At 39.2% G+C, this 18,771-nt stretch overlaps 1 protein-coding gene across 1 annotated transcript in view; it reads right to left on the bottom strand.

The window, feature by feature from the left end:
• Window positions 1–18,771, bottom strand: part of tdrd1 (tudor domain containing 1) — a 90,619-nt gene that overhangs the window by 20,144 nt on the left and 51,704 nt on the right. Inside the window, exons 15-17 of the mRNA XM_043713164.1 lie at window positions 18,306–18,560; window positions 16,797–16,916; window positions 7,056–7,169 (exon numbers count right to left, since the gene is read on the bottom strand). Coding sequence (XP_043569099.1) covers window positions 7,056–7,169; window positions 16,797–16,916; window positions 18,306–18,560 — 489 coding nt within the window. The remainder of the gene's footprint in view (window positions 1–7,055; window positions 7,170–16,796; window positions 16,917–18,305; window positions 18,561–18,771) is intronic.

Below are 18,771 nucleotides of genomic sequence, written 5' to 3'. Positions count from 1 at the left end.
TAGTCAGAGGGAAATTGAGAAACAAACTTGTAAGGAGATCGCAGCTATCTGTAAGAATAATAGGGTGGTTATAGTAGGGGATTTTAACTTTCCAAACATAGACTGGGACTGCCATAGTGTGAAGGGTTTAGATGAAGAGGAATTTATTAAGTGCGTACAAGACAATTTTCTGATTCTGTATGTGGATGTACATACTAGAGAAGGTGCAAAACTTGATCTACTCTTGGGAAATAAGGCAGGGCAGGTGACTGAGGCATCAGTGGGGGAGCACTTTGGGACCAGCGACCATAATTCTATTAGATTTAAAATAGTGATGGAAAAGAATAGACCGGATCTAAAAGTTGAAGTTCTAAACTGGAGAAAGGCCAATTTTGACGGTATTCGGCAAGAAACTTCGAAAGCTGACTGGGGCAGATGTTTGCAGGAAAAGGGACGGCTGGAAAATGGAAAGCCTTCAGAAATGAGATAACGAGAATCCAGAGAAAGTATATTCCTGTTAAGGTGAAAGGAAAGGCTAGTAGGTATAGGGAATGCTGGATGACTAAAGAAATTGAGGGTTTAGTTAAGAAAATGAAGGAAGCATATGTCAGGTATAGACAGTATCGATCAAGTGAATCCTTAGAAAAGTATAAAGGCAGTAGGAGTATACTTAAGAGGGAATCAGGAAGGCAAAAGGGGACATGAAATAGCTTTGACAAATAGAATTAAGGAGAATCCAAAGACTTTTTACAAATACATTAAGGACAAAAGGGTAATGAGGGAGAGAATAGAGCCCCTCAAAGAGCAGCAAGGCGGCCTTTGTGTGGAACCGCAGAAAATGAGGGGGGGGGGGAGTATTTGGCATCAATCTTTACTATGGAAAAGAATATGGAAGATATAGACTGTTGGGAAATAGATGGTGACATCTTGCAAAATGTCCATATTACAGAGTAGGAAGTGCTGGATGTCTTGAAACAGGTAAAGGTGGATAAATCCCCAGCACATGATTAGATGTACTCGAGAACTCTGTGGGAAGCTAGAGAAGTGATTGCTGGGCCTCTTGCTGAGATATTTGTATCATCGATAGTCACAGGTAAGGTGCCGGAAGATTGGAGGTTGGCTAATGTGGTGCCACTGTTTAAGAAGGGTAGTAAGGACAAACCAGGGAACTATAGACCAGTGAGCCTAATGTCGGCGGTGGGCAATTTGTTGGAGGGAATCCTGAGGGACAGGATGTACATGTATTTGGAAAGGCAAAGACTGATTAGGGATAGGCAACATGGCTTTGTGCATGGGAAATCATGTCTCACAAACTTGATTGAGTTTTTGGAAGAAGTAACAAAGAAGATTGATGTGGGCAGAGCAGCAGATGTGATCTAAATGGACTTCTGTAAAGCGTTCGACAAGTTTCCCCATGGGAGACTGATTAGCAAGGTTATATCTCACGGAATACATGGAGAACTAGCCATTTGGATACAGAACTGGCTCAAAGGTAGAAGACAGAGTTTAATTCAGATAAATGCGAGGTGCTGCATCTTGGGAAAGCAAATCTTAGCAGGACTTATACACTTAATGGTAAGGTCCTGGGGAGTGCTGCTGAACAAAGAGACCTTGGAGTGGAGGCTCATAGCTCCTTGAAAGTGGAGTCACAGTAGATAGGATAGTGAAGGCGGTGTTTGGTATGATTTCTTTCATTGTTCAGAGTATTGAGTACAGTAGTTGGGAGGTCATGTTGCGGCTGTACTGGACATTGGTTAGGCCACTGTTGGAATACTGCGTACAATTCTGGTCTCTTTCCAAATGGAAAGATGTTGTGAAACTTGAAAGGGTTCAGAAAAGATTTACAAGGATGTTGCCAGGGTTGGAGGATTTGAACTATAGGGAAAGGCTGAAGAGTCTGGGGTTCTTTTCCCTGGAGCGTCGGAGGCTGAGGGATGACCTTTGAGGTTTACAAAATGATGAGGGGCATGGATAGGTTATATTGGCAAAGTTTTTTCCTTGGGTTGGGGAGTCCAGAACTAGAGGGCATAGGTTTAGGGTGAGGGGGAAAGATATAAAAGAGACCTACGAGGCATCTTTTACACACAGAGGGTGGTACGTGTGTGGAATGAGCTGCCAGAGGAAGTGGTGGAGGCTGGTACAATTGCAACATTTAAGAGGCATTTGGATGGGTATATGAATAGGAAGGGTTTGGAGGGATATGGGCCGGGTGCTGGAAGGTGGGACTAGATTGGGTTGGGATACCTGGTCGGCATGGACGGATTGGACCGAAGGGTCTGTTTCCATGCTGTACATCTCTATGACTCTATATGCTTTGATCAATTATTTTATTGTATAGAGAGACACAGTGGGTGCACATAAGATATTTTCGTCAGTGTTAAGTGTCCTGGAAACTGTTTTGAATGGGTAAAAATGAATTGAGTACTGCTTCTGCTCCCAAAATCTCATTATTCTTTCAAATAAACCTTTTTTAGCAAAATGTTTCCAATAGTTCTTGTCAGTTTCTAAATCCTAAGCTTGAGTGTTTTCAGAAAGATCTTCCTTTCACAGTTAGCAAAAAAGAGGTATTTTCGAATTAACATATTCAGAACTGTTATTACACACCTCGAGGAAGTGGAACCTGAACCCATAGGTGGCTCAGGGGTCAGCACTGCTGCCTCACAGCACCAAGGGACCTGGGTTCAATTCCAGCCTCAGGCGACTGTGCGGAGTTATCACATTCTCTCATGTTTGCTTGCGTTTCCTTCCACAGTCCAAAGATGTGCAGGTTATGTGAATTGACCATGCTAAACTGCCTAGTGTTCAGGGATGTATAGGTTTGGTGCATTAGTCAGAGGTAAATATAGAGTAGGAGAATGGGTCTGGGTGGGTTACTCTTCGGAGGGTCGGTATGGACTTGTTGGGCTGAAGGGCCCGGTTCCACACTGTAGACATTCTCTATCTATATCCCGTAGGTTTCTGGTTCAGAGATAGGGATGCTACCACAAAGATCAGATTTCCTTAATAGAACACAAAGTAGGTGTGCTGTTTTAAAACTCTAATAGGAATTGTAACAAATAGCATTTAATCTTTCCAGCCACAATGGAACAATTAATTTTAGAGAAGTATTTATCACACCTGTTTACCATATGAAGTTACTACACATTAAATTAGGGAATATTTGCATCTGAATATTTTAACAAGAATCAGCATAAATATATTTTATTGGTTGATTTTGGGTGCTGAGCTTACTGAGTTTAAAAAAAAGGATCTCTGAGATGTGAGCATCAATGCTTCAAATGGGAATTAATGCGCTGCCCTCAGGAGTCCCGTTCAATTATGGATAACGGGCAAGCTATAAAGCTGGGACAGCCAATTAGAATGTACAAGATTGAGTAGCTGGCAACTCATAGGAACAGTTGGGACACTGCTAATGTACATAGAGGGTGTCTGAAGATAGAGGTACCTTCTCAAGACTTATAGTTCAAAATTAAAGATAGTTACAGCTACAGCAGAGGCAAGAACATGCTAGTAAAACAGTTTGTAGTGTGGCGGCGAGAAATTGCCGGCTCACCAGTCTCCCCAACCAAATGAAAGCTCACTCAAATTTTTGGAGTTAAAAGGTTGACCATTTCTCAATTGGCTCAGAACAACTGCCTATCCAACCAACTCCAAAAAAGGAATCATCCAAAACAGGAAGCAGTCCAATTTCTGTTATGGTATTTCAGCAAGGTCGCAGATACATTTTTGTGTTTACCTTCATGAATTTATTCTTGCTCTGCTCCTCATCTAGATCTACATGTGGTCTCTCAAACACACACAAAATGCAATGGAGTCATTCTAATTGAACACTAAAAAGTGCAACACAGTGGTTGGCATTGCAGCCTCAGTGCCAGGGGCCCAGGTTCGATTTCACCTTTGGGCAACAGTATGCAGACTGCACATTCTCTCCTTGTCTGCGTAGGTTACCTTGGGTGCTCCTGCTTTCTCCCACAGTCCAAAAACGTGCAGGCTAGGTGGATTAGCCATTGGAAAAGGTGAGTCTGAATGGAATGCTCTTCAGAAGATGGTATGCAATCAATGGCCTACTTCCACACTGTAGGCATTCTCATATCCTCTCCTGATTTCCCTCTTAAGAACACCCCCTACTCTTTACACTGTTCAAGAGATTAATTTGATCCCAGTTGTTTATCTGATACATGATGCTTTTTTTATTCCTGACCAGAACCTCAAAATATTTATTCATCCATGTTCCCTACTCTTATCAGTCTTATTATCTTTCATATAATGACTCTGAACTCTCATGATCACGCCTCCACAAGCCTTCCACTTGCGAAATCTACTCCAATCAACTTTTGAAAGTTCTTGTGTCATGCTATTAACATTTGCACAGGACCAGGGACCCAGGTTCAATTCCACCCTCAAGGTGACTGTGTGTGGAATTCGCACATTCTCCCAGAGTGTGCATAGTTTCCTCCAGGTGCTCTGATTTTGTCTCAAAGTTCAAAGATGTGCAAATTAGGTAGTCTGGCCATGCTAAATTGCCCCCGCTTCCACATTATAAGGATTTTACGATTCTATGAAAATCCACTTTGTTGAATGGCCTTTGAGAGTCTGCCCTGTAAAACGTGAGAATGGACTGGGGGGTAGAGTAAGGGGAACTGCAGTTAAAGTTGGGCAGGACGGTGAGGTACGGATAGGTGAACACAGTTAGAGGGTGCGACCTGGGTGGTTGATGAGAGGAATGAATTTGATTGGTAGCTAGAAGGGAGGGCTGTTGAGAGGGTTGGAAGGGAGGGGAATGGGCTGGAAAGGGAGTCGAGTGGAAGAGAGGTTATTTGAAATTGGAGAACTCCACGTTGTAGGTTGCCCAGATGGAAGATGAGGTGCTGTTCCTTCAATTTGCAGTCTGATTGATGAGGTGTTGTTCCTTAACAGGCAAACACTTCACAAAAGTAGCTGAATAGAACTTGAAACCCATCCACTCCTCATTTTCCTCTAATGACTGCCACTGTCTTGCCAAAGTGCTGTTGTGTGAGAAATGTGTTATTTGACCACAGAATCCTAACCTTTTCTTATATGTACATTTCCAGAAAGTTCTGACAAATAACCTAGAGTGCGAAACTCAATTAGGATGGATAATAATCAGTCAAGAGGCAGTAAAGTAAACTTCAACACCACAGTTAGGAGAAAGTGCAGGTTTACAAAATTGATTTCCCACCATCAGACTGTTGAAACTGAAGGAACTTTTTCAATACACTATGTGAAATGAGAATATGGAACTCGCTATGATGTGGACTTAAAGCACAAAGCATGGAATACATTTAAGTGGAGGTTTGGTGTATTAATCAGGAATAAGCAAATTGAGGTTATGTGGGGGCATGGTGGGAAAACATTATATGAAGCATAGAAGCTAGCAAAGATCAGGTGGATCAAATGGCCTGCATCTACACTAAAATGTAATTATATGCTAAAGCCATGCCTATCCTTGATGTGAAATATATTTGGAGCTACATAAAATATAACAATGAGTTTATTATAAAGAAATTCATGCAAAAAAAATCATGGTTGCAGTACAAGTGAGTACAGATTCAAACTACCAGAAGAGGAATTTAGAAGTAACAAGAGGAAACTTTTCACACAAAGCATTATCTGGAAATTAACATCACGATACAGCAGTGCACCAAAAAAAAAGGTGCTATATGCTGCAACGGAATGACAAGTTTTCAGTTTCTTTCTACTAATTCCAATTTGATTCAGAATCTCAGCTCTAACCAGACATACCAATTAATTCTCACAATGATGACACTTTTCTAACTGTTGAGCTGCCAGCAACTGTAACATCCGGAAAAACTCCTCCTCTCATGTGTCTCTTCAGTACAATGTAATTACTGAAGCTGTGCAAATGACAAGTAGCAAAAGGAATAGGTTGTTGACTGACCATTTGATAAAACAATGGCCGGGAATTTGGGGTTAGCAGTGAAGCAAAAATGCTCAACAGAGGCCTCAAAAACAAATAGTTGTTCACAAACTAAATACAAAATACTAAAGATTCTGGAGATCTGAAAGAAAAGAACAAAGTACTTGAGAATTTCAGCAATTCCAGTACTGTCTGTGGCGAGAGAAACAACACTTTGAATTGAATGGATCAAATGACAGCTTTGAAGAGGAATTACCAGAATCAAAATGTTAACCTATCTACAGATGCTGCTAGAACTTGTAAATTTCTCTTTTGATTTTATGGGTTTGACAGTACAGATCCTTTTCTCAACATCCATTTCAAATAGGCATCTTTTACAGGATATCTGTGGCATCTAGCAACAGGATATCAAGCAAACAAGCTGTTCACCTAAATGCAAAGTAACAGAAGAATACAGTATATAAAAGCATTTAAATCATGGTGTGGAAAGTGAATTACAGATTGGTTCATACATACACAGGCTGAAGAAGAATCAAAAATATCAACAAATCTTCAAAAATATTAAATCTGCTGATGTTAAGTGTTTTTGAGATTTTATGGCTACCAATTTTTCTGGGACAAAAATAGATTTTGAAAAGTACATGTGGATTAGTTTACCATTAAAGCCCAATTATTCCTGGCTGAAGGTTTACCTTAATCATTATCATGAAAGATCACAGGCTGGAAACATGAACGGTTTGTCTCCAGTGAACTACTTGACCAGCTGAGTATTTCTCGTAATTTTCATTTTTATTTCACATTTCCAGCATCTGCTGTATTTTATTTTGGTGTTAATTTTATCTTTGTGAGATGTACTACTAGTCCATGATTTCGAAAAGATTCCACCTACAAAGATTGCAACAGTGCACACTTCAGAGATACAGAATATCACTGACAGCAACTCAGATATTTGCAGTTAACTGTTCACATGTAGAGGCCAGATGTTGCTGTCATTTTGCCAGTGCTATAATCATGACCTTTGATTTCTATATCAACATTCACACATCAATTCAGTAAATACACATTAAGATCAAATACAAAATGTAGAATGACCTACATACATCATTGAAATAAACATCTCAAAAAGGTGCTTCTGTGATCTTTTTGAATATTAATTTAAGGAATCTGTTTAAATTACCTTCAAGTCTTGCACAACAAGCATCACCAACCTCAGGACTGAACATTGAATTGTCTGGTTGAGCTCCACAGTGTTCAGCCAACTCTGCATTCAGCAAATACAATTTCTTCAAATCTGCAGAAGGGGAAAAAAATCTTTGTTTAAATGTTCCTTTCAGAAAATGTAAATGACTGAATTTAAAGGTTAAAACTAAAACTCTGGAAGACAAATGATACATAATGAACATTAACCATGCAAATGCATGTCGAGTTCAGAAGATGAGTCAGTTCATAAGTGGAAATGGGTAGAAAGCAAAGACCAGCACTTGGACGACCCAACAGCCTAGACTGAATATTTAATGGCAAATATTTCAGATGTAATGGTGAACCCAAAGACTTGTAAGACTGCGACTGTGGATGCAGTTTTGGCTTCCATTCTGCACATCAGAGAAAGAAAGAAAACCATTTTTACTGAAAGGGCTGAACTTGAGTTTGTGACCGATGCAAAGAACATTGTAAAATGACTGCTTTGGCAGGACAGTAGCGCATTACTGGAGAATGCAGAGATCAAAAGCAGTTCAACAGTATTCTTAAAATATTATAAGCACATCGTTAGAACTTAATGATTTTGCTCCCATATATTGAATTTGGTGCAAAAGAAGCTTGGCTGACAACCAGTTCAGGAGGTCTTTTCTCTGGGGTGGGGGAGTCCAGAACTGGAGGGCATAGGTTTCGGGTGACAGGGGAAAGATACAAAAGGGACTTAAGGGACAACTTTTTTTTTTACACAGGATGGTGTGTGTGTGGAATGCGCAGCCAGAGGAAGTGGAGGAGGCTGGCACAATTACACCATTTAAAAGGCATCTGGGCAGGTATACGAATAGCAAGGATTTAAAGGGATATGGGCGAAGTGCTAGAAAATAGGACTAGAGGATATCTGGTCAGCATGGACAAGTTGGACCAAAGGGTCTGTTTCTGTGCTATACATCTCTATGACTTGAAAACATTTGCTGGACTGTTTACTAATTCAGTGGGGGAAATCCTTGAACTCGAAACAATTAACGTATCAACATGACACTTAGTCACATAACTAAGCACGTGGAAGTTTACACCCTAACTTCATGAAACTTTGTTTTAAAATTCAAACACAAACGTGGTACTCAATATTACACAAACTATCAGTTAATATGTACACTTCAGATTCTCTGCTGTACCCTGTTTTGCCTCAAAATAAAGCAGGCACAATTTGGATTACATAGGAAAGGTTGCTATGTGACAAGGGTCTAAAATGATCTAATTTGGCAGCCTTTTAAATAATCCTTATTTAGTCTACTAATGATACAAAAGGATATATTCATAGAAAAGCTTCCCTGAAACCATTTATGTTTTATAATGGATTACAATGTTTCTGATATGGAGCTAACATGATGTACCATTACTACAATGGTATAATCCAATTCAAATTGTGTTTAAACTGTACTCTTCTGTTAAGATGATGACATTTGTACAGTGACAAATTCTGGTTTTTGAGAAATTAGGTAGAATTTCAAATTGAGTAAATGCTGTAAAGCAGCAAAGATTGATCCTTAGTATTAGGGATTAGAATTATGAGCAAAGAAAAATAGACAATTATGGGCTTTTTGGTGTGACAAGGAGGCTTTTTAATCTTAGAGACATACCTGTTAATAAATGCTAAAGAGGTTAATTCATATACACAAACATTTTCATCAAGAGTTGCTTGGTAATACTATTACAAACCATGGCTCTGTTAGCACATACTCAAGTACAGAAATTAATTAGACAACTCAGTCATAGAGATGAACAGCATGGACCCAGACCATTCAGTCCAACTCATCCATGCTTACCAGATATCCCAACCTAAACTATTTGCCAGCACTTGGCTCATATCCCTCTAAACCCTTCCAATTCATATACCCATCCAGATGCCTTTTAAATGTTGTAATTGTAGCAGCCTCCACCACGTCCTCTGGCAGCTCATTCCATACTCACACCACCCTGTGCGTGAAAAAGTTGCCCATTAGCACCTTTTTATATCTTTCCCACTCACCCAAAAGCTATGTCCTGTAATTCTGGACTCTCCCACTCCAGAGAAAATACTTTGTCAATCTTGCAGCAAAGTGCATAAACTCACACTTTCACACATTCCATCTGCAAATTTTCTCCCCACTGTCCTAGCCTGTCGAAGGCCTTTTGCAGCATCCATGCTTCCTCAATACTACCTACCTACCAATTATCTTTGTGTCATCTGCAGACTTAGCAACAAGGCCCTCAGCTCCTTTGCCAAGATTGAGAGTAGTTTGTGGTCCCAAAACTGACCCCTGTGGAACTCCACGAGTCACCAGCTGCCTTCTGCCAATCAGCCAATCCTCTATCTGTGCCAGTACCATACCCCTAACTCCATGTGTTCTTATCTTATGTAGTAGTCTCTTGTGTGGCACCTTATCAAAAGCCTTTTGGAAATCTGAATAGATCATTACACTGACTCTCCTCTGTCCAACTTGCTTATTACCTCCTCCAAGAATTCCAACAGATTTGTCAGACATAACCTCCTCTTGACAAAGCCATGTTGACTCAACGTATTTTACACTGCACTTCCATGTGCTCTACAATCTCATTCTTAATAATGGACTCCAAAATCTTACCAACAACTGAGGAGTTAAGATTAGATTAGATTCCCTACAGTATGGAAACAGGCCCTTCGGCCCAACCATTCCACACCGACCCTCTGCAGAGTAACCCACCCAGACCCATTTTCCTCTGACTAATGCACCTAATACTATTGGCAATTTCGCATGGCCAATTCACCTAACCTGCACATCTTTGGACTGTGGGAGGAAACCGGAGCAAATCACGCAGAGACGGGGAGAACGTGCAAACTCCACACAGTCGCCCGAGGCTGGAATCGAACCTGGGACCTTGGTGTTGTGAGGCAGCAGTGCTAACCACTGAGCCACTCACCGAGCTTTCTCCCCCACATAAGATGATAGCTTAGAAAGGCAAGTCAGCCATCTGTTTTGCTACCTGCTGCTCAGATACTGAATTGGCTTGGATTCTCACACCATAGGAAACAAATAACTGCCAGGATTTCCTATTTTGCTGTGTAAGCAGCATAATTGATTAGAACTCTGCAAGTATCTATATTGTTAATGTCATATTCTAGTTCTACTTTCAGTGGGGCACTTAAGATGGAAATTTCATGATCCAAATAAGACTACAAAGAAATTTTAGGTAATGCTGAAGGTGAAACCAAAAGTCCTTCTTACTGGAATGGTGAATATAAAGAATAAATTTTCATTTGGGCTCTAAATCAAATTAATGTGAACAACAGGGTAAACGTTTAAACTCACACTGAAAAGTGGTGGCCAGACTAACTTTGAAGAACAAAATATATGCACCACTTTTGACAGGAAATGAATTCTTGATGGAATACAATTTCCAAATATTTTGAATGGAGCATATTACCTCAAACTAAACACAATTGGATTCGAAAAGACTAAAATATCCATATCATGAACTCAATTCGATTTTAAAATCATCCTAAAGTCCAAAATGCTTGTCAATTGCATGATACGATTACAGTAAGAGAGCACTGAAAAGGAAGATTTTCCATTTCATATTAACCTCCTTTATTGAACATATACTGGAAACTTATTACAGAGGTAAATTTCACAGAGCCCCGAGTCGCTCACTGTGACTTCAAAGGAATATGAGCAGATATCCAGGGACATGATGCAAATTGCCGTAACCTACAGGCAGAAATTCATGCTGAATGGTAGCATGAAACAAGCAGAATCAATAGTCTTACACGTCTCTGACAGTTTCATGGAAGTTATCAAACTGTGTATACAACTGACAACTAACTTGCTGTGATCTAATAACCCACTTGACACTGAGAAATTTCTAGTCAAACGTTATTCCAGAATTTCCACCAACCTTTTAAAAGTTTGTGGCAGGTCATCAGGAAAGTTAAAGAAGTTCTCCCCAAAGAGAGTCAATCCAAAAATCAATAACTTGCAGAAGGTATGACATGAGATTTGGAAATAATTATTGATAACAAAATGTAAGAAGAAATTCTTTGTTCGAAGTATTGAGATCAAATCTAATTAGTTTGTGAGAGCTAATAAGAGATTACCAATTCAATTTAGTCAAGTCCCGATTACCAGACTTGTCTCTCAAATTTCACAGCTCTCAATTGCCATCATGAACATTCAATTTAGTTTTCTGCATGAAGATCAGACATTGGTGAAAACTTCATTAGAATTAATGCTTTGAAGCCTTTTTAGGTGATGGATGCTCCCTGATGAGCAACGCATCTCAACAAATGCATTGTCTGAGTGCCTTAATCTCCTGGGCATAATATGAAATTGTTTATCATTCAGCATCAGGTCGTAACATCATTACTAGTAACATGGAATGCATGCCTTTCTACATGCACCTCAATATTAAATTGCTAAACCCTTGATACATGTACTTCCAGAAAACCTCCTTGAGTCTTCTTCACTAGCTATAGAATATACTTTTGCCTTCTCTGCAGGGTAAAGATCAATACAGGATAGCTTGAAATTAGCTAGCTGTTATTCTGCTCTTGATATCCAAATCCTGTTAGACTTGGTCATAATTCAGCAAGAGACAAAGCAGCATGAAATCTGTCCTCCAGTCAATATATGACTCTCTTCAAGTATTCCCTGAACAATGTATGGATGAGTTTTCCACTCAGGTACATCTGCAGACAGGTTATGTTGCGTCAAGGGTGGAAGCTTGACAACCAAACATATATGGATACACAGGACTGTAATCCAGCAAAGGTAGCAAGGAGAAGTCAACTTTTAGTGCTGCTCAATCTCACACCTAACAACTCTCCCTATACCAAGGTCTAGAAATGTTCCACTGTTAGCCATATCTACTGTCAAAAGTATACCCATTCTTCCTTTGACCCAATTACTCCTGGGTCTCCATCAGCTGTGGGGATTTAGACTGTCCTATTATAGCTTAAATCCTGGTTCTTATTGAATTCAGCAAATTACTGAGGTTCTGCCATGCAGTGTCAACTACAATTCCATATATATGGCTAGGGAACTATGCAGGATTCTTGATTCCCTGATATCGTCCAATCCAGAGGAGAATCTGTGGTTGCAAGTCTGTGAGGGACAGTAAAAATCACATCTTTATTTTCTGGAAAAGAACACTTGCAATTTTAAGTTAAGTGGTCAGGTGGCCAAACTAACTTCAGTTTATTTCAAAGCAAAATTTGCATTTCATGCATTAGCACTAAATTCTGAACTATATAGCCACAGCCCACCTTGAGCATATATTCCTTGCTAACTACAAAATTCCATTTGTTTCTTAACCTCTTGGATACAGTTTTCTTGTTTGTTCTTGTCTGGTTTATTTTCTGTCTATATTGCCAAGAATGGGAGAACAGTTTTCCTTGCCACAATTCCCATAAACTGAAAGATTGTAGATTTTCTTTTGGTTTATATTCTTGTCCTGAGAATAATGACAAATTCCCTTTACCTGGAAATACGTAGTACAATATTTTCCAGACGTGAGTCAACCAGAACACATGCATTCTTCACCTCACTTCTTCAATGCTTTTCTAAATGATCTCAACTCCACAAGCGCCAACTCACCTACTCATGTTGTGGAGATTGAATTAGAAGTGCATATATGTATACAGCAGGCTGAGAGTCTGTTACAGGGGTGAGACCTGACTGAAGCACTTCAAAGGTTCAAACAAACCATGTTGAATAGATCGGCAAAAGTGAGGACTGCAGATGCTGGAAATCAGAGTCCAGATACTTAATTCAGAGCTGCTCAGACCGAGAGTCGACATTAGGCACGGAAAGAGATATCATGCTGATATAGGCAAAGTAGAACATTATTTAACATTAGAGATAATTTCTGCAAATGGGAAGAAACACAGTAGGATCTTGATTAACGTTACAATGGAAATGCTTATCCCAATCAGGCAGTGGACTCGCCTTTTAATGAGACATAGATACTCTGTCATTTGGCATATCATATGACTTGAAATAAAATAAAGAAATGGAAATGTGTTGCTGGAAAAGCGCAGCAGGTCAGGCAGCATCTAGGGAACAGGAGAATCGACGTTTCGGGCATTAGCCCTTCTTCAGGAAAGGGCTGAAGAAATGCCCTGAAGAAGGGCTAATGCCCGAAACGTCGATTCTCCTGTTCCCTAGATGCTGCCTGACCTGCTGCGCTTTTCCAGCAACACATTTCCATCTCTGATCTTCAGCATCTGCAGACCTCACTTTCTCCTCATAAAATAAAGAAACCCAATCTCAAGCTATTGCATTACTTGGACTTCTAAAAGCATTTGTATCAAATGTCACTGACAGCACTATAATGGCAGATCAAGCTCAGAAGGGCACATTTGCCAGACTGGACTTCCTACAAGTCATCAGGGAACCAAAAGACCCTCACCAAGCTACCTGTCACAGACGTATCAGTCCATGGCAGTATTGTATGCCCCCTAAAGAGGAAGTCATTATTCCACTGAAGATAGCATTGTTAACTAGAATATATAGGTATTCCCCCATTTTTCCTAAGTTCGCTTTATGCCACTTCACTTGTACAAAAGACCTACCTAACCTAAAGAAATCCAAAGAGGATTTCCACTTTTACAAGAAAAGTAATTGCTTCTTCACTTTATGCCATTTCGGCTTACGAAAGATTTCACAGGAACACTCTACTTTTGGACAGCAGGGGGAACATATATTTAGAAAAGGTCTAACAGCTCAAAATTGGGCATCCATGAGTTGGTGATGGATATCAGAAGCATCATTACATTCAATCACAATCTATAAACACATAGCTTGGCATACCCTTCACTCTAGCTTGAGCAACGCTGGTCTCATGAGGAATGCAGGACAACACATCAGGAGCAGAAACAGGCAACAAAAAAACTAAAAGCAAAATGCTTCAGATGCTGGAAATCTGAAATGCTGGAAATATTCAGCATTCATGCAGCATTTATGGAGAGAAACTTATTTTAAATTTCATGCCAATTAACTTTCACCAGCAATAGGTTTTCAGCCAACAGGCTGTGGAAAAAAAAAGAGAAAATCTGTGATAAGATGAAGGGCAGGTCTGTTTAAATGACAAAAAAAGTTTTCATAAGAGATCAGTAAGAGGTAGGGTCAACAAATGATGTTTAAATGAGATACAAAATACTAGAAAGCAACTGTCTAACATGCAACATAAATAGAAAGAAAGAAACTGATTCAACGGAGTAAGATTGAATCAGCAATGATAAAAAAAAATGGAGGTTCTGATTTTAAATTTTGAACTCAATGTAGAAACTGGAGTGCTGAGCTGAAAGATAATTAGATTTTTATTGTCACGTGTACTCAAGTAGATGTATACGAGTACATTACAGTGAAAAAGTGTTCAAAGTCACCATTTTCCGACATCATCTTGGTTACAAAACCAGAATTTTGACAAAACAAAACATGAAAGAAAGCCAAAAGATATGAAAAACATCCAGATCTTAAAGCCCAAGTCTTATGTCCATAAAAGGTGCTTGGAACTACCGATGCAGGCACCTTGATCTTGCACTGAAACATCAATGCAGGACAAGGACTTAATATAAGAATGGCAGCCAGGTGAAGAGTTGAAATGATAATTAACAGGAACTCAGGGTCAGGCTTGCAGAGTGAACTAATACATGTCAGAACATGGTCATCCAGTCTATGCTTGTTCTCCCAGGGAGACCACAATATGAACAGCAAAGACAAAAGGACATGAAAATTGCTGTTTCCCTCAAAAGAAGTGGTGTTCAAGGGCTTGGATAGTGAGAATGAAGGATGTTAAAAGACCACATTCTATCCTTTTAATACCACCAATTTAAAACTTCCAAATCCTTCCATGACTTTGCCTCTCCATACTCCCAACTTCCTTAAATCCTCTATGCTCATTCCCCTCACCTAATGATTGGCAGCAAGGTCTTCATTTATACATGCCACATGCTGTGAATTTCCATCCTTTACCCTCTCCCTTCTCCCACCATTAAGAGTTTCTTAAACCACCTCTATGATAACGCATTCTAAGATCTCCTCCTTTGGCTTTATGTCAACATCTGTCTGATTACACTCCTGTGAAACACCTTGTTACAGCTTCCCATGTTGGACAACTAAGAGTGTGAAGAGAGATCTAGCTCAGAGTATTGACAAACATATTATGAATTCTGCCAGGAACTGAACAAAAGACCAACCGCAGAAATCAGTATTTAAAGGAACAAAATGCCCAGTTAATATATATATATATTTTCAAAAGCAGTCCACATATTGGGAGGTCTGAAGTAATAAGGTAAGGAGAAACTGCTTATATCCACATGCAATTAATACACTAAGTTTATTCCCTTGAATCCCAAATGCTCAGAGTATGTTTTGCCACTGGCAATAAACTTAACTAGTAGGAGATAGTAGCTGTTATCCCCAAACCAAATTCATACTCAACAAATGGAGGATCCGAAGCAATTTCTGATTTTTGTTTTCAAATTCACACTGAAATCTATCCCATTATTTAACGAACTGCTCTGCTGGAATCAATACTTTAGGCGAGCCAATTGTATACATTCTGGCTAATTCCAAGAAATGTTGTTTAACTTAACTTCAAAGCAGTGATGCTAGAAATTCAGAAATATTGTTGTAACATATTGTAGACTGTACTAATGCTCTGTAAACTGAGGCCTGTTATTCCAGGAGACATCACAAAAGTTGAAGTTTTTATCAAGAACTCCAAGTTCCCCAATATCCTGACTTCCAAACCCATATTGATAGACAGCACAGACCAGATTTTTGTAGTGAATAAGAATCACTATTCATTATAAGTAATTAGACTCCAGTTGAACAGTTATAAACCATCAGCATGTACTACTAATTAAACTCCAATCCCTTTATAAGTGCCCTTTAGGCACAGACAAAAACAAGCTGGGTACAGTAGGCTATGGACAATGGGGTAAATTTGGAAAGACATTTCAATAGTCTTTGCTTCCAGGTTCTGTTGTTGAGAAGATCCTAAGAAGATCTCCAACATCTGCAGTACTCACTTTTGCCCAACACACCCCTTCGGTCATCTTTCTTCAGATGCTTCCAATGGTGGGCACGAGACTCAAGGTGGCCAGTTCATGCATGGAAACTCTGATTAATCAATTTACAACTATTTTTCTTCAGGTTTATGGACAAAAAAAAAACATTTCTAAGTTAGGGGAAGAACTGAACACCTCTCTCTCTTGCATTCTGTAACTTGTTTCCAGCTCCACGCTGAATGTTCAAGAACCAGTCTTACATTTGTTGGCGGGTGAAAGGTCTATCATCAAAAACACGTCACATGTTCATATACCAATCAACAACTTCTTACCAACAAAAGCTGCATCTGTACACCCTTCCAGCTCCAAGTCACCTGCACCTCATTCAAGCAATTGATTACACTGGCAATGGGTGTCAAATTACTTGCTTTCAAAACATACAACCACCCTTACAATCAATAATTTTAAAACAGCATGTTCTCATTTCAGCCCATATATTTCTTTTCTAAACAAAAACATAAAATAAAAAAAACGATCTTTGCAATTAGCTCTGAACTCCTTTTTGCTACAGGGGACCGAAAGGTTTATGGATGAAGCTTCAAAACTGAAATTCTAATACAACTTCTCATTTGATAAATGTGCAGCATAACATAAATATGTTAAGCATCTGCCAGTTACAGTATGCTTTATTACCTGGAGATCCAATAATGTGAACAAATAAAATGCCAGGATTTATCACTTCTTTCACCTTAACAGGCACAACGCTGTTCAAAGGCAGCTCCACAGTCTTCCAAAGCTTTGCATATACATTTTCTTGTGGAAACAAAAAAAACACAAACATTAAAAACACTACAAATGAGCCAAAACAAATGATTATCAGGTAACTGAATATCTTCATGCCAAACTCAATCTTTGTAAATTATAAATTCTTTCATGTTGCAAGTGGAGGGATATGGGCCGGGTGCTGGCAGGTGGGACTAGATTGGGTTGGGATATCTGGTCGGCATGGACGGGTTGGATCGAAGGGTCTGTTTCCATGCTGTACATCTCTATGACTCTATAAGTGATTTAAAAAATGACTAAGAAAAATAACTTTAAAATCAGTAACCGTGAACTGAATTATTTCTTTGGATTCTACTCCAAACTGTCTTTTTTTTTTGTTGGAAATGTCTTACATAAATACAACATTTTGATAGCAACTTTCCAACCGTCAAGCCATTTGAAAGTGCTTTGAAGATAATGAAGTGCTATGTAATGGAGTCATTGTTGCAACATGGGAAATGTGACAGTCTATTTTTACATACCAAACTCCGCCAAAACAGAAATCTGTCATATTACTTAAAGGATTAATTTTAGCCAGGACATCTAACAGAACTCCGTTACCTTTCTTCATACAGTGTCCAAGAAACTTCTTTGTTCACCAGAGATGGCAAGGGACTTTGTTCAACACCTCATCTGAAAGAGGAGATCTCCAACATGCACCTCCTCAGGACTGGAGTGAGTCTACAGTGCGCTCAATTCTCTCTAATCTGTCTGACTCAGTGTCAAGAATACTACCATCCCATACACAAGAATAAATACTTAAGGACTTGCAAGAGAGCTCTCAGACGGATTCCATACCAACACAGCATAACCTACTGCTCCCATTTGATCGGATTCACAAGATTTAATTTACAACTATATATTCTGACTACAGGATATTCTCACAGACGAAAGGATGGTTACACACTGAATACAAGAACAAAGGGCCGGAGCAAAACTGATTGTGTAGAAACCTTTCTGCTAACCTCATATTTTCCAATTAAGGCCAAGATCATTAAAGTGATGATGACACAACATCGTCTCACAAAAAAATCACAAGGCCTCATATTCATTAAGTGGCTTATTAAACTTGATACATTTACTCTTTGCAAAGTCTGCTTGATAATTCTTATATTTTCACAATGCTGTTAAAATTGTGCACATCCTTGCTAAATGCTGTATATAGACACATTAGTAGTTCAATTAGTAACTGCAGAGTTATGGCTACTATCGAAACAAATAGTAAAATGTAACCTTTTTTAAATAACAAAATTTGAATAGACAAATTGCACTGTCACAAACATGCAAAAACAAATATCTAAACATGAACAACATGCCTAACAAGATTTATCAGAAAAGTTAAAGCCAAGAACAAATTCCACATACAAAAATAAGACTTACGCCCCACATATGCTGCAGTTTTGCTGCTTTCCAAGTTATAAATTATTTGTTCTTCCACTATTTTAACTGCCAATCGTTCAGCAGTTAACTTTTCATTGATACTGATTGCTGAATTTTCAGTCTCATCTTTCAGTTCCACAAAGAGTATGTTGTCCTTCTTCTGAACAGTTCTGGACTTCAGAAGCTTATTCATCACCAGGCTTTTCATCCTCACTACTGCATTCAAAGACCAAGTATCAGATACAGGTTTCACACCTATAGAAAGAGGCTAAAATGTAATACTGTCTGACAAATTAAGATTACTGCCATGCTGACAAATTACTTATGCTGGGGAGGTGCCAGTTTTGGACTGGAGTTGACAAAGTTAAAACCACACACCACCACATTATAGTCCAAAAGGTTGATGTGAAATCACAAGCTTTCAGAATGCTGCTCCTTCATCAGGTGAAGAGCTTGGACCATAACC

The sequence above is a fragment of the Chiloscyllium plagiosum genome, chromosome 22 (genome assembly GCF_004010195.1).
Source record: "Chiloscyllium plagiosum isolate BGI_BamShark_2017 chromosome 22, ASM401019v2, whole genome shotgun sequence".
Taxonomy (NCBI): domain Eukaryota; kingdom Metazoa; phylum Chordata; class Chondrichthyes; order Orectolobiformes; family Hemiscylliidae; genus Chiloscyllium; species Chiloscyllium plagiosum.
Note: the sequence above shows the minus strand (reverse complement) of the source record. Positions and strands in the feature narration are given on the sequence as shown.